This window comes from Emydura macquarii, unplaced genomic scaffold, assembly GCF_026122565.2.
Source record: "Emydura macquarii macquarii isolate MOO-44397 ecotype Brisbane River unplaced genomic scaffold, CSIRO-AGI_Emac_v2 contig_3470, whole genome shotgun sequence".
NCBI lineage: Eukaryota > Metazoa > Chordata > Testudines > Chelidae > Emydura > Emydura macquarii.
Genome location: NW_027133607.1, coordinates 7097575 through 7113959, shown reverse-complemented (window position 1 = coordinate 7113959; position 16385 = coordinate 7097575). Strand labels below are relative to the sequence as shown.

The 16385-nt window shown below is 40.9% G+C and overlaps 1 protein-coding gene across 2 annotated transcripts in view; it reads right to left on the bottom strand.

Moving 5' to 3' along the window:
• The window catches only part of EXOC4 (exocyst complex component 4), a 542063-nt gene that overhangs the window by 142217 nt on the left and 383461 nt on the right, over positions 1-16385 (bottom strand). The window contains exons 11-12 of one of the 2 annotated variants that reach the window (XM_067534925.1): positions 15799-16018; positions 15278-15423 (exon numbers count right to left, since the gene is read on the bottom strand). In XM_067534925.1, coding sequence (XP_067391026.1) covers positions 15352-15423; positions 15799-16018 — 292 coding nt within the window. In that variant the 3' untranslated portion in view covers positions 15278-15351. Of the gene's footprint in view, positions 1-15277; positions 15424-15798; positions 16019-16385 lie in introns of those variants that run through there. The other variant, XM_067534924.1, reaches the window with a different exon arrangement.

The window sequence follows — 16385 nt, the reverse complement described above, 5'->3', positions numbered from 1 at the left end:
TAGAGAATGGCCTCCGACTGATCAAGAGATTTGTACCTTTTTAGTTCTATTAGTACGATTTCCTTGTGAAATGCTGTCAGACTGAGACCAATGATCGGCAAAACAAATGTGAAGCTACTGATAAATGCTTTTGTATTTTCAAGGCTAGATAATTTAAGTGCAGGAGCTCTTCCTCACATTATATCTGGAATGGAGCTGATTCAGGATGCAGCAGCTCACATCATTCCAGACACACACACACCTCTCTGAGCATATTACTCCTGTTTTAAACACTTGGCACTGGCTCCCTGTCAAATCACATTTTGCTTTTAAAGTTCTTTTCCTCTCCTTCATGGTCCCAAATGTCTGTGTTTCATCCGCCTGCCAGTTCTCTGCTTTTCTTTTGTTTTTTTTCCCTGGCCAATCATTAAAGTTGGAATTAGCAGGATATTTTGTTTTCTCTGGCTGTAAACTTGACTCATTGGGAACCAGGGTAGTTGGCAGCTATGCACCCCAGCTATGGAATTTAGTGCCTAATGAAATTAAAAGATGTGCCATCAGTGTCATTGATTTGAGGCCAGGATAAGGACACACACACACACGTACGCACGATCAATTCCCTTAAATGAAATGAGATTTTATTGGCATGGTAGGCTGAACAAGTATTGCCAAAGGTGTGGTGGTATTGTGTCTCTCTTTTTGTGTGTGGGTTTTTTTAAGAACCCTCAGGTATCTGCTAGATAAAATGATCCACCCATATGTATTGGACTATGTATTATGTGAAATCTGATCCCCTGTGTCTATTTATCAGCAAGGCCCATTCCTGATCTAATAGACTGCTACACTGGATGCTACCATCTCTCTCTCTCTCACACACACACACGCTATAGTTTATAACAGTCCAAAAATGCTGATTATTTTATTATTGTAGCCCAAGGCACTATTGTGAACGATCTAACATAAATGTAAGGCCTAGTGATTGTTGTAGTCCAGTTTCTTCTTTCCTCCGGTGACTAATAAGATGATTCATAGGAAGGAGTAAGAGCTTCACCATGCCCATAAACGTTCAACTCTGCTTTGTGCAGGGACATTCCTTAGAGGCAATGTGGACTAGTGGTTTGAACAGATGATGATAATTAAGAAGCCTGGGATCTATTCCCAACTCTGCCACTGCCTTCCTGTATGATTTTGAGCAATCTCAAAATCTGGGGTTTACATTCCCCATCTGTAAAATGGGCATAACATCACTTACCCACCTTTCTAAAGTAATTTAAGATCCTCAGATGGAAAACACTATTATCACTTCTTTATGCCTCTTGCTAGTACTCAGTTTATGCCCTGGAGGCTGAATTTGGGGCATGGGCAATCTGGTTCTATGCAAACTCTTATATTTATATTTTTCATACTCTCATTTTTAGAAATGAGTCCATCATGCACAGCATGTCCCTGGGCCCATGCACACAAATTCTTTAAGAAAAAATACAGAAAATCAATCCCAATATAGCAAGGAAATTCAAAAATAACCATACTGAATTTCAAAATATAGATATTATCTATTATCAAGCAAAAGCCTGATTGAACAGATTTTATACCATGATAACATTACACCGGATTTTGCAGATGGACTTTAGACCATGCCCTGAAAGTCATCAGATAAATGCCCTTTTGGATTATCAGGAATCCAAATTCCAGAGCCAAAGTCCCTTCCCTGAACACCCTGCAAATAGCTCCAGATGTTCAGCTCAAGGGAATGACAACAAGAGTTATGGGTAATTTCAGATATTTTGGCAATGTGTACCGGAAAAGAGGTGGTTTCTCATGTAGTGACAGTAGGATTCAAAACATATATGGTTTTATTTAGAAATCAACATCTTGAACCACACCCAAAAAAGACCATGGAGACCGAGCAGTCTTTAGTGCACTGACTTGATATGCAAGTAGGCCTCCTTGTTCTCTACTACTCTGATGCTTCCAAGTAATTAGCACATATAGAGTTCACTGCAATATTCCAGTCTGGAAGTCACACAAGCATAAATGATTGTGGCACTGTCCATATCTAAGAGATATGATTGGAAACTTCCAGACAAATGGAGATGAAAGAGAGATTTCTGTCTGTCACAGTCACCTAGAACTCCAGGAGCAGTCAAGATTCCAGAAACAAACCCAAGAAAGTGATCTTCACTGACAAAGAGTGGGCAAGCCAGCTCAGTCATGGGCAAAGTCACGACCTCTAGTTAGTGACTTGTTAGACTTTTGGGGGGACAGAGGGCCGTTGGGAGAAATTTGATGCACACCACTTTGCTTCCCTTGAAGCAACAGATAAAATGAGAGAGCAGGAGCAAACACGAAATACAGCAGTTTAAACCAAAGAAATGTTTTTGGCTTATCACGCTCATTTCCTTTTTCACACAGCTCTCCACATCATATATGCTGGGGGAGATTTTCAAAGGCATAAAGGGCAATTAGATAGCCAACTCCCACTGATTTTCACTAAAAAATGGCTTGTCTGGCAAACTCAAAGCATTGTGATTCATTCCTTGAAACAAAACATACATTAAAATCTATTCCAAATTGTTTTTTCTTTTAATTGCATGGGACACAAGCAGTTATTCAGGCTGAAGTTATTCATAGAAACAGGAATCTGATAAAACTGTGCATACAATCCTTTTTCTGCCCTTTAAGTTTAAAAGGCCTATCTTTAGCCATTATTTAGCGTTAATAGGGTAGATCTCATCTTATTTGCAGTGGTGTAAACCCAGTGTAACTCCATTGACTTCAAGGTCAACTGAGATCAGAATCTGGGATATTGTCTTTAAGACTCTCATGCTCGTCAATTCTCTCTTTTCTCTACCCTTTACAGGAGCTACAACCAAGAGCAAGTTAACAGAACTAGAACACAGCATTGGACAGGACTCTGATCTTTTTTATACCAGTTTTACACGGCTGTAACTCCATTGACTACCGTGAGATTTTTTTGGATTCATAAATGCGTGAGATTCACAGATTTTAAAGCTAGAAGGGACCATTCTGATTCATCAGTTCTGACCTCCTGTATAATGCTGGACAGAGAATTTCACCCAGTGATTCCTACATCAAGCCCGTAATGATCAGAATCAAGCCCATCACGCATGGTAATACATGACAATTTCACAACGTTAACTTGGGGCAACACTGGAAAATACCTTTTATCGCATGTGCAGCGGATTTCATATAATAAAAATCACTGAACAAAAGCAGATCATTTGAAAAAATTACCATTCTGACAGGCTCTTCTGTGTGAGAGAGAGAATCAATAATTTTTAAGTGAAAAGGTCTATTTACAGATTAGTAACAAAAGGGGAAACTTTTAATTTACTGCCTTCTCTGAATTGTTTCTGATGTAATTTAGAACATTATTAACCTTTAAACTGCTAGCAAAGTTTATACACATTTGCAAGAACCTTTATATTTCCCAAAGGGGAAAAAATCCATAGTGCAGAAACGAATACTCTGATCACAGCACTTGTGGGTCTGGTTTTCCTGCTTTCTATTCTATGGTTGACAAATCTACTTCTTCAAAACGGTGGCAGCCTCTCGCCCTCATTCCAATTAATGCACCTCGTCAGGAAGAGGCGGTCCCTGACGTAAGTAGTTTCTTTACCTTTTCCATTTAACAATAGATTAATCTCTCCTTTGTTCTCCGCAAGAGGTAGATGTCACATTTTGAAATATGCTTTTCCAACAGGTATAATTAAATGTCTAAGAGGAGGGATGGCACAGAAATTAGTGGCTAAACAGTAACAGGTCCTTTACAACTCAAAAGGGCTAGCAAACGGTTTCTTTTTCCCGCACTACACATCTGCAATTATATTCCACTGTGAATAATATAATTATAAAAATGGAATTAAAAACATGAATGTGTTGTAAAAGGATTAGTCCTTTGAGCATTTGAGCATTTCAAAAGGTGAATGGATTAATAATGCTGACAATTCAATAAATTAGCTATCTATTATTTAAAACACTGATTTTTCTGGCTGGAAAAACATTTAAAAAACTAAAAAATTCTGATTGAAATGGTCCCAGACTTCAAACCACAGAAAAAAGAATGCAGGCTAATGTAAATGTGACTTTCCAATGATCCCAACAGGAATGTAGGAAAGTTTCTTCTCTGCATAGTGTCTTGGGGTCATTTATAAAAGTGTATCACAACTATATGTTTGAAGTGTTGTAGTCATGTGGCTCCTGGGATACAAGAGAAAAAGGTAGGTGAGGTAATATCTTTTACTGGACCAACTTCTTTTGGTGGAAGGGACAAGCTGTCGAGCTTCAGAGAGCTCTTCTTCAGGTCTGTGGAAGGTAGCCAGAGTGTCTGAGCTAAATGCAAGTTGGGACAGATAGTTAAAGCATGGGAGGAGCAGGGGTCACACATGCTGTAGGCGACCACTTAAAATGAAGTGGGCAATTAAGGGTTAGCAGGCAGTCGGCGTGTTACAAAATTGTTGTCATGAGCTATAAAACCAGCGTCTTTATTAACGCCATGATTTTTAGTGTCTAGCAGAGTTATGACTAAGTTCTCAAGCTCATCGTTTGAAGGCGTTGGGCAGGTTTCCTTTGAGGACAAAAACAGAGGTCAGATATGGAGTGATCACTTTGTGAAAAGTGTTCGGGCATGGGTGACCGGGTGCTTTTGTTTTTTATCATTTTTCTGTGTGTCTTCATTTAAGATAGTCAATGATTGTCTGATTTCACCCACATAGTTGTTGTTGGAGCATTTGATGCACTGGATAAAGTACACCACATGTGATAGACATGTGTAGGACCTATGGATCTTGAAAGCTGTGTTGTGGGGGCTGTTGTTCATTGTAGCAGTGGAGATATGTCTATGGGTTTTGCGTTTGTTGCTCTGGTAGGACTGGCGCTGTTTTGAGTAGGTGTGTCCTGGTCTATGGGGAGCTTGCTTCTGAATATAAACTTAGCGAGGCTGGGGAGTTGTTTGAAGGCCAAAAGAGGGAGTTCAGGAAAGATTTCTTTCAGGATGTTGCCTCCATCAAGTATGGGTTGTAACTGTTTGATGATACCCTGTGTGTGTTCCAGTGTAGGCTGGCAGATGACAACTAGGGGTGTGCGGTCAGAGGCTTTTCCCCCCCTGTATTGAAGGAGGTTCTCCCAGAGTATTTTGGAGGTCAGTTCCATGAAGCGATTTATTTCTCTGGGGGAGTGTTCTTGTTTGGTGAAGACGGTTTTAAGTGTGTTTAGGTGTGTACCCCAGCCTTTCTCTTCGGAGAAAATTCTGTGGTATCTGAGTGCCTGGCAGTAGATAACAGATTTCTTGGTGTGTCTGAGGTGGCTGCTGGATCTATGAAGGTAAGTGTGGTGACTGGTGAGGCTTTTTATATAGTTGTTCATAAGGTTCCATTGATGAAGCTGATCGTGGTGTCCAGGAAGTTGATGCTGGGGTGCAGTGTTTTACAGAGAGTTTGATGGATGTGTGGTGGTTGCTGAACTTATGGTGGAAATCTTTGCGGGAGTTCAGGTTGTCTGTCCAGAGGACAAAAATATTATCAATGTACCTAAGGTATATTGTTGGTTCTGTGGCACATTTTTCGAGAAATTCTTCCTCAATGTGGTGCATAAAGAGGCTGAAATATTGGGGAGTCATCCTAGTATGCATGGCTGTTCCCATGGTTTGGACAAAGTGTTTGTTGTTAAATGTGAAGTTGTTGTGGATGAGGATGACACAGATGAGTTTAGTGATGTGTTTAAAGTGAACAATGTACATTGAGTATTTGAGGTGAGCAGCAATGCCTTCATGTGAAGGATGTTGGTCAAGAGGGGGGTGACATCCATGGTGGCAAGGATGTGTTCTGTGGGAGGTTTTTGATGTTGTGATCCTTCTAGAGGAAGTCTGTAGTGTCTTGGCGGAAGCTGGCCCTTTGTGTGGTGAGTGATTTGAAGATGGTTTCTGAGTCCTGATATTCCTTCCGTAAGAGTACTATGGCCAGATATGAGGAGTTTTCCTGGATCCCTTGTTTGCATATCTTGGGAAGCAGGTAGACGGTCCCTGTGGTGGGTTTGTAGTAGATGAGATTGTAGGGTTTTTCTTGGAGTAACTGAAGAAAGGATTTGATGGTATCTTTAAATTCCTCTTTAAATTGTAGTGTAGGGTCTTCTTTGAATTCTAGTAGGTGGTTTCAGAGAGTCATAGAGGTGTCTATTGGCCTACTTGACGTAGTCATTATGATTCAGGACTACAATGGTGCCCCTTTGTCTGTTGGTTTGATCACTATCTGGTGGTTGGGTTTCAAGAACTACATAGCTATCCTCTCAGTGGTAGAGAGATTGTGGTGGATATAGTGTTTGTTGAGGATCTCATAGTCTATTTTTTTTCCTGAAGCAATCAATAAAATGATCCAGTGTGTGATTCTGTCCGGTGAGGGGTGTCCAGTCAGATGATTCTTTTTGCTTATGACTGTTGGTGGGGATTTGGTAGTTGTGGGTGAATGAAAGAATGTCTTGAGGTGAAGTCAGTGGAAGAATTCTTCTAGTTCTGCACATTGGTATGATATAGGTTCTGATATAGCAGTTCAGTCCTTTGGAGAGTACAGATACTTCAGTTCCAGTTAGGGATAGCCTTGACAGATTAATGTGTTGGTGGGTGTCCATGTGCTGGGTCTCACTGTTGTAGTTTCTTCTGGAGGTAGTGTTCTGTGGCATTCTTGTAGTTGGTTCCACTCTTTTCGTGTTGATGGCTGTCATCAGGTTTCTTTGATAGTTGTTTTGAGTTTCCTGCTTTATCTCCAGGTAGGTTTCCTGATTTTTTTCTTCCTTTATGTGGGAGCATGTCATGATTTTGTGTTTGAGGTGGTATCTTCTGGAGTATGTGAGGTGCAGAAGATGGTTCCTCAGTTTTAATGAGGTCCTTCTGCAGAGCTGTTCAGCATATTTGGAGTTGTATGTAGTGGTCAGAGGGTTACCGATGTTGAGTCTTCTGGGGATGATGTTTTGTTTCTTGCATCTGCTCAGGATGTAGATGTTACTGTTAAGTCTGGCCTCCTTCTCCTTCATGATGTGAAGTTTCCATTTTAAACAGCAAAATTTGATACCTTCTTCAGTTATTGGCAGTGGTTTTGTAGCCTTGTTGGTCTCAGGATATGAGAGACAAGGTAGGTGAGGTAATATCTTTTATTGGACCAATTTCTGTTGGTGGAAGGGACAAGCTTTAAAGCATCACAGAGCTCTTCTTCAGGTCTGGCAAAGGTAACCAGAGTGTCAGATACCATAAAATTTGCTGAGAAGAGAAAGTCCAGGATACTTAATTAAACAAACTTAAAATATGGAAACTCCATCAGAGAAGTAGATTGCATCATGGAAAGGGCTACCCAAATACCTCAGGAGAACCTGTTTCAAAGCAGAAAAAAGCCCTCACTGACCACACACCCCTAGTGTTCACCTACCACCAAACACAGGAATCCTAACAGGATATCATTAAACAATCATTTTATGGGGATCACACCCTGAAAGAAATCTTTCCTTCAAACCACCCCCAATCTCACCAAGTTAATCATCCAAACTAAGCTCCATACAGACCAGGACACACCAACTGAAAGCAGTGCCAAGCCCTGCCAAAACAACAGATGAAAAACCTTCAGACATACCTCCACTGCTACGATGATCAAAAACCCCCACAACACATTTTTCAAGATTCACAGGTCCTATTCATGCCTATCACAACATATGGTGTATTTCATCAAGTGCATCAAATGCCCCACCGACACCTATGTGTTGCATATGAAACTATGCTCTCTAATGAATTCACACAGAAAACCGATAAATGATAAAAACACCATATCAACTGTGGGCAAACACTTTTCACAAAGCGATCTCTCCATATCTGACCTCTCAAGTCCTTGTCCTCCAAGGAAACCTGCACACCTTCAAAAGATGAGCTTGAGAACTTCATACCTGTTAGACACTAAAACCATGTTGTTCATTACAACAACTTGTAATATACCCAACGGACTGCTACCCTTAAACACCATCTTCATTTTAAGTGGTGTCCAACAGCATATGTGAACTTCTCTTATGCTTAACAATCTAACCCTCAATTGCCCTCTTCATTTTAAGTGACCTCCTAACTTCACAGACACTCTGGCTACCTTCCCCAGACACTGTGGAGCTTGAAAGCTTATCCCTTCCACCAATGGAAGTCGGTCCAATAAAATATATTACCTCATCCACCTTGTCCCTCTTACGTCACACTATATTGCATTATAAATTGGACTCGGGATTCTGAAAGTATACTTATTCCACGAACAGAAGAGACAAGGGCAACAGAGCTTTGCTGCATTGCCATGATATTGAGTAGTAATCGAGGGTTAATCCGTACACAAAGTAAAGAACAAAAATGCTGTAGTTCCTCAAATATGAGGGCCAATGAAGCTTTCCTAGCAAAAACAGGAGTAAGCAAGAATATTCCAGAGTCCTTTTGGTCACAGAATGATGTGTTTAGTTTAAGTGCAGTTTATTAGCATTTGCCTTTGTAGTTATTTGCAAGCGAATGCTAAGGGCATTCTGGATACTGCAAATGTGAACATCCATCATAGGAACAGCTACAGCTAAATCGAAGCATCAGATTAAAAATGAAAAAGCATATAGAAAAAAGGTAGCTGAAAGGTTGGATGTGTATGGGGGGGATTATTGTTACTGTTCTAACTAAAATACCAGTGTACTTTTCAAAAGACCAGTGCTGGCACTGATGATCAGTTAAAGAGACAGCATGATCTTCCTCTGCACCCCAAACTGCAAGACTTTAATGGCCAGGCCTTTGTGTAGTTAACAAGTTAACAAATAAACTGGACAATCTTCAAACAAATATGAGCACGGCCAAGCCAAATGGCTTCTACGACAGACATAAAGAAGACGGCAGCCATTGCAGACACCAACCATGTGGGCTCAGCGGAGGAGACAAAATGAAGATTTATGAATGCAATATTTATCCTGCGAAGGCAGCTTGTCTGTACTGTTTTACTAATTAAAATAATCAATCAATGCCTATGTCCAAGGCTGGGGGAGATGAAAAGTTGGGGATAAACCAAATGTCAAAAGCAACTCCTGGAAAAGCCTGAATGTGAGGGAAAATAAATAAATAAAATGACTCTTGAAGAGGTTTCAGTGTTTTTACCGGTCTAGTGATTGCTCAAGGAATTGCCACTCTTGTGCATCTTAAACTCCCACTGACTTCCAGTGAAGCCAACAATAACTGTGTACATGCAGTAGCGACAGGCTCACGAAGGTATAACCATATAAACAGCACTGGGAAAGATCAAGAGGAAAATGCACGTAGGGTTTCTCTAGCTGTTCTAGAAGGAAATATCAACAGGCTAGAGAAATGCTGGAGTACAACCCTCCCAATCCAATGACCCCCCATCTCTCCAGTGAGTGCACCTATGAAGGAGAGGCCTTAAGGAAGGCAAAAATGGGGGTAGGGGAGAGGATGGCAGTGACAGCTGATAGATTTGCTCTGCTATAACTGACAAAGAGGTGCTAAACTTGCAGGCCAAAGAAGAGGATGACAGCTTATATTTTTTTTTTTTGGGGGGGGGGGGGAAATGGTGCGCGACAAGTGGAGTGAATCTCTCTCTGCTTTGGTCACAGTCTCCAGGCATCAGACGAACTATCAGAAAAACATGAGAGCCTCAAAATTCACCCAGACGCAGTAGTCCTCCCTTCACGCTCATTGCAGCTCCGAGGTAACCTCACAGGCTTAGCACTTTTGCTACTTGCTAACCACAGCTGTTCCTGCTGGTTTCAGGTTTGGAATCCAGCCGTTACCCCTTTCTTGACTGATTGCTGCTCATCCCACGCAGCATTGAAAACTGGAGATGCCTTTGATAGCGAGTAAAGTCAAATATGTTTAAAAAAAGGCAGCTCTTGAAAGATCAGATTGACAGAGTGCTAATGCAGTTCAGTCCCTGTCAGCAGATGTGTCATAAACCATTACCTCTTTCCTGCTTATTCACCAAGCAGTCCTGCAGCAGAAAGAACAAAATAGACAGCAACCAATCAACACCCTAAAACATTTCCTGAAAACGCAAAGGTTGACCCTGTTCCAAGCAAGGTTTGCAGAACACTGAAAGCCCTTTTCCAACATCCAAACGATGTTTAAATTAATGACAAAAACCTGACTCAAATCCACGAAGTTAAGGTTGAGAATCTGGGCTGATTCGTAAATTGTGTTGTCATAAAAAAACCTGCAAACCTATTTAATGCCATTAATTCAACTTAAAGTACTAATATGTGGCACCTAGAAACCATACTGGTTAGTGCACTACAGAATACACAGATATAGAGAAAGAGAAATGATGTTTCTGGGGTTGGAAAAAGAACCTCCAAATAGCAAATTTTACAAATGCTAAGTTGCATTTTCACTTTGTCACCTGTAAAATGTGGATAACAATACAGATTTCTTTTGTACAGTGTTTTGAGATCTATGGATGCAAAGCCCTATAAAGCACCTAGGTATGATTATATTATATTATTATTATTAGTGCTGGAATAATTTAAATCAGAGATTAGACACCACAACATCCTCTACATGGGGCAACATCTTAAGACCATTTGGAAACTTCAGCTAGTGCAGAATGTGGTTACCTGCTTATTAAGTGCTGCTTCACACACATTACACAGGTGCTACAAGTGCTATACCCTATGCTGGTAGTTTTACAGTTCCACACAAGCACCTCAGGTTTAATTAGGCACTTGATGAAAATTGAAAGAAATAAAATAAATATGTGAAATAAATTAAGATATTTCTTAAATGATAGCATATCAGTTAGATCGGGGTAAGTAAATATTTAGAGAATTATTAGAAACAAGCTGGAAACAATAGCAAGCTCCTTAAGTCATAAATTCCAATCCAGTTGGGGCTGGCATTGGCCAAATGTTATTACCATGTGACATGCATTTGGTGGCCTAAATAAAATGAGATGGTGGTATCGCCTAGGTTGCTAATGGAGTATCTCTAGCCATTTCATTAACTGTCAGCCTCACAAGGAGAGGGAGAACTAAATGGACAATAGAGGCTGGACTCTTGACTCATTTCTACTTCTGTCCCCTTTTGGTCAAGTTTGAAGCACATTAGTGGGATGATTTGAAGAAACTGAGACTACTGTTAGTAGGGGGAATGTTCCTATACTGGGGATAAAGAAAATAATTCAGCCTGATGGCATGCTGTGACAGTATGTCCATATCCTTACAAACTTGTCAGCTCAATCAATTCCCCCATCTATGCTTTATCGAATGGGCGTGTGAACTTGTTTTTTAAAATAAAAACAAACCAATCGTTGTGACATTTTGCCTTAAACTAGCTATAACATTTATATCACACTCTGGTCACCTGATCTGTCTCAATGCAGAGCATAAACGTTTCCAGAAGAGGTAGCAGTATGCTGAGGGAGCAAAAAGAAACACTCAAGTGAATAGGAAGATTCTCCATTGAGAGGGGAATTTTGTCTAATAATACAAACAGGAGAATGGGAAACAGGGACTCCTGGGTTCTATTTAAAGCTCTGCCACTGTTCAAAATGAACATATTTCAACCTCTTGGTGTCTTAGTTCTCTCATCTGCGAAAATGGATGTCACCTGCCACACAGGGTGTAATTATTTGTACAGCACTTTGACATCCTGGAGGCACAGTGTCATTGTGAAATATTGTTAGAACGTATTGATTAGAATCACAGGGGCTTCCTCAAAGGTCATGTTCACCCTCGAAAGCAAGAAATTCAATTGATCAGCCACAATTGTAGCCTAATAGATTGTGATTACTACTGCAAGTGGACCTTAAAGAAGACTAATTTGTTTACAATAATAATAAAGAAATCCACTTGGCACCAACGTGAGCAACCACCACCACTGTTGGCCAGTTGAAGGCCATTCACTGCAACCATTCATCTTATTAACATGCAGTAATTTGACAGGATGAAAACAATATGTCACTGCTGTTGGTAATGTTTCCTCGGGAAAGTCACAAGTGATCCCGGCAATGACTTCGCTTATTGTGCGAGATAATCAGTCCAGGCAACGGGGTAATTATCTCAAGCAAGTCATTATCCTGCAAGCAGCTGTGCACTCAGATTTCTGAATGAGACTTTAACTAGATTTTCAGCAATCAGCCCTTTGTCAGAAACTTTTCTGCCCCACCATACATGACAAATGCTGCTGCCATGATACATGGTAGCAAACACATATGCCTTAGAGGCCAATTCCAGTCTGTTTTGCACTGTATAGCCCAGGCGCTGCAAAGATCAAACAGCAAGAAGCACTTTTCACTGGGCGTAAACTATGAAACACATTTGAAACTGCAATTCCAAAGTCATTGTTGGTAGTGGCTACCTTGGTGAAAAGATTTACCATTTTTGACGTCGACAGCATGGGAACAGGATATAAGAAGTTGTCAAGCTGTGTTCAGGCTGATTTAATGCTGATTTAAACAACTGCAGCCTAAACTTTATTGCAGAATATCTTACAGCAATGTAGTTTGTAATTCATGACTGTTCAGCCAATATTAAAAGGGGAGTGATTAACAATGTTTTCCATTTGACTGTAGAATAATGGCTAAAAAGTATGTATGTGGCCATATTGATTGTTAAGCACAATATTTTTAATGCGCTACTACAACCCTTTTAGGTTGAATCACTGTAGAATTATATCATTAATTGGAGAGGGACGTGATGGGTTAAGGATGGCAGGAAACCTTTCCCCTACTATGGAAGTCTTCAGTTCAAATATGTCAAAGTGGATTATGCAAGGGCGTTGATGGTTCTTGACTCAGTTGCTAGTGAATGTGTCTCCACTTCATAAAACTACCACCGTAACTAGCCCCTTTGCACATGTCTACACAGGCACCTGCAGCTAGCCCATGTCAGCTGACTGAGGCTCACGGGGATGGGAGTGCGGGGCTGTTTCACTGCTGTGTAGACTTCTGGGCTCAGGCTGGAGACTGAAGTCTGGGACCCTCCGACCTTGCAGCCATCTGCACAGCAGTGGAACAGCCCTACCGCCTGAGCCCCCGCGAGCCTGAGTCTGCTGAGCCGGGCCGGCTGCATGTGCCTAGTTACTGGGTAGATATACACTTTGTAGCCAGCCTCCTTAAAGGTACTAAGGATTGACTGGGCCTGGTTACTGGAATATTCACTGACCACGTAGGTGGAATGTTTTGGCCAGGGATGAGACGACACTGGCAGAGTGATGCGAGGGAAATCTGAATTGCAGCTGCCTAGCTGTGCTCTACCTGTTCTGTGGCTAAAGACAGGATTTCGGTCTTCTGGGCTGTCAGTGCCGTGACAGCAACACATTCTTCTTTTTTTAAATTATAAAATCAGATTATTTTATTTGTCTGTTTGGGCTGCTTACTTCAAAAAGGCAGAAATGTTTCTTCTCTCCCAACAGAATTACCCTTATATAATACACGTGCAAAATGGTCAGACTAGAGGGTCACATGAACAGCTTGACAAAGAATAATTCCGGTTCACAAGGATTTACATCCATCATGTGAATCAAATTATAGGGACTGAATGAGAAATCACTATCCAGTCCATCTCTTCAACCTCAAATGCACCTTAAGCAAATTTATTGATATAATTTAACAAATTCACATGGCTGTGAGAGGAGGCAGGCATATATCATATATATCTCTATATATCATCTTGCTAAGAATCCAAAACAAATTTGTAAGGTTAATAGCTTCAATGGCCCTGATCCAAAGCCTACACTCTGATATGACCAAATAGAATGATCAACTGCTGATAAAGTCATATGCCTGGGCAGACTGATTTGGGATTCTTATCCATTCTAATTCTCACAAGCGGGTTACCGAAGTAAAAGAGAAAAAGCAAGATGCTCAAGAAATGCCCATAACAACATGAGTTTTTTTCCTATACAGCTCAAATGGACTTAACCGGTGATGCTGTTTCAAGCTGTCTGGCCTTGAATTAAAACCATTCTGCCTTATATTGCATCTTTTTATTTCAGTTTCAATATACTTTTTCTGCCTTGGAAGCCAGCAGACCAGGCTTGAAATGCGATTTTTCACCACCTGCTAAAAGTTAAGTCTCAAAGGATTTCACTGCCCACACCAGCCATGTCTATTTCCTCTTTCATTTGGAGCTTGTGAAAGCGACGAACTATTAGTACTGGACACAGCTATGAGATGAGTCAGTGTTGTGCAAAACTTCCACCAGTGCAGATACACCTCCCTCTTGAACTACATTTCACTCCTGCCATTGCAGCTCTGCCAATGCTTTTCAGAGATTCAAAGTTTCCAAGGCCAGACCATTCCAGGGACTCTTGTGATCATCTAGTCTAAGCTGTATAATACAGGCTATAGAACATCCCCAGAATAATTCCTAGAGCATATCTCTGGGAAAAAAATCCGATCTTGATTTTAAAATTGTCAGTGTTGGAGAATCCACCACAACACTTTGTAAATTGTTCCAATGGTTCATTATTCTTACTGTTAAAAATTTACGCCTTATTTTTCTAGTTTCAACTTTCTGCCATTGGATCATATTATATCTTTCTCTCCTAGACTGAAGAGTCGTTACTGAACATTCGATCCCCATGAAGGTACCTATAGATTATAATAAAGTTGCCCCTTCACCTTCTCTATGTTAAGCTAAATAGATTCAGCTCCTTGATTCAATCACTATCAGGCAAATTTTTTAAATCATTCTCAATGCTCTTCTCAGAGCTCGCTCCAATTTATTAACATCCTTCTTGAATTGTGGACAGTGTTCCAGTGGCGGTTGCACCCACGCCAAATACAGAAGTAAAATAACCCTTTTCTTCTACTCAAGAGTCCCCATTTATACACCCAAGGACCATTTTCTAGATGGGGAAGAGAGGTTAAGTTAAGACCTTAGTTCTGGCCACCCAGACCTCTGCACTAGACACCGCACCAGATCTCTCAATGGGCCTCCATAGTATTTCGTTATCACCCAAGCAAGGAGAAGAAATAGGTTTACTACAATCCCTACTAATCCTTATGAAACTGATGAAGAACTGTTCCAATGAAGCACGTCCCACTTAAATATCGTAACCTTTAAGCCAAATTTCTTAATAACAAAGTACTGTTTCGTCAGCTTGGAATGGTCTAAGATTTGCGAGCATCCCCAGTTTCCAAATGTCAGACACAAGGTAATACTATATATTTTTTTTTAAATCCTTATAGCAAATGTTTTAAGCAAGCTGGTAACAATATTGCATAATGGGTATTTTATTCTTTATTGGATGATATCATCTGGAGTCCTTGTAAAAGAGCCATGCTAATGCTCAAGAAGACAACGACCTAGCACCAGATTAGTGCACTATAATGGGTGAGATCAGCAGAGATGCCATTAACTGTAGGTTTGGCTGCGTGATTTACCTTCTTGCACATGCAAAACATAGGTGTAACTTGCTGGGTGACACTGGGAAAAATGCAAGAGGAGCAACACAGGACTGGAAGGTGGTTTCAGAACAACAGGGAGGGAAGGTCATTGGAAGTCATTCCAATCAGCACTAGGTGTGTCAAATAATAGTCCTTGGGGAGGGGAGAGCTAAGAATGACAAGGAGAGATTGTGTCAGGGTTTAGTAGCCTCCTCCCTCCACACACCAATGCAAAAGTTAGGAAGCACAAAACAGTAAATAGATAAAAGTCACCAAATTAAGAGGACCCGTATCTGAGCAGATGTGTAACTTGCAAAACATCTCTCCCAAAAAAATTGCACAGTGCATCTTCTGCTCCTACAGCCATAGGCATGTGGCAACAGAAAAACACTGGTAACTCCCTCAGCTCAGTTACCTGCAGAAGAGGCCGTTGCACTCCTAGCATCTTCATGGTGTCCGCATTGGCCAATATCTTCAGAGGGTCAGATGCCTTAGTGACGCCTTCTATCTCTTTGTTGATCTCTCCAAGGACTTGGTTAAGGAAGATGTTCTTGATGTACATGGTGAGGAATTCCCGGAGTGGACATTGTTTGGTTGGGCCAAGCCCCAGGGCATGCTCAATCTCCTGAATAAATCTAAAATATAAAAAGGGATATCAGACTTAGCTACACAATACAAGAAAAAGGTGGCTCACTTCTCCAGACAGCTAGTGCAACAACAAAGGGTCAATCTTGGGAGCTGGTAGGGAAAAGTGCTGAGATTCAGAGGCAACAGAGGTCCAACAGAGAGAGCACTGACACAGGCAGCGCTCCCGAGCTCTATTCTCAGCTACGCCATTGACGGTATTCAATTTGAGACATCTTAAAGGCTCCTGATCTTCAGAAAGGGCTGAGACGCCATTAAAAATGGAGGCACCCAAAATCATTAGTCACTTTTGAAAATTCTGACCTGCATGTGAACTTAGTAAAATCATTTTACCTACCTATGACTCAGTTTCCCTTT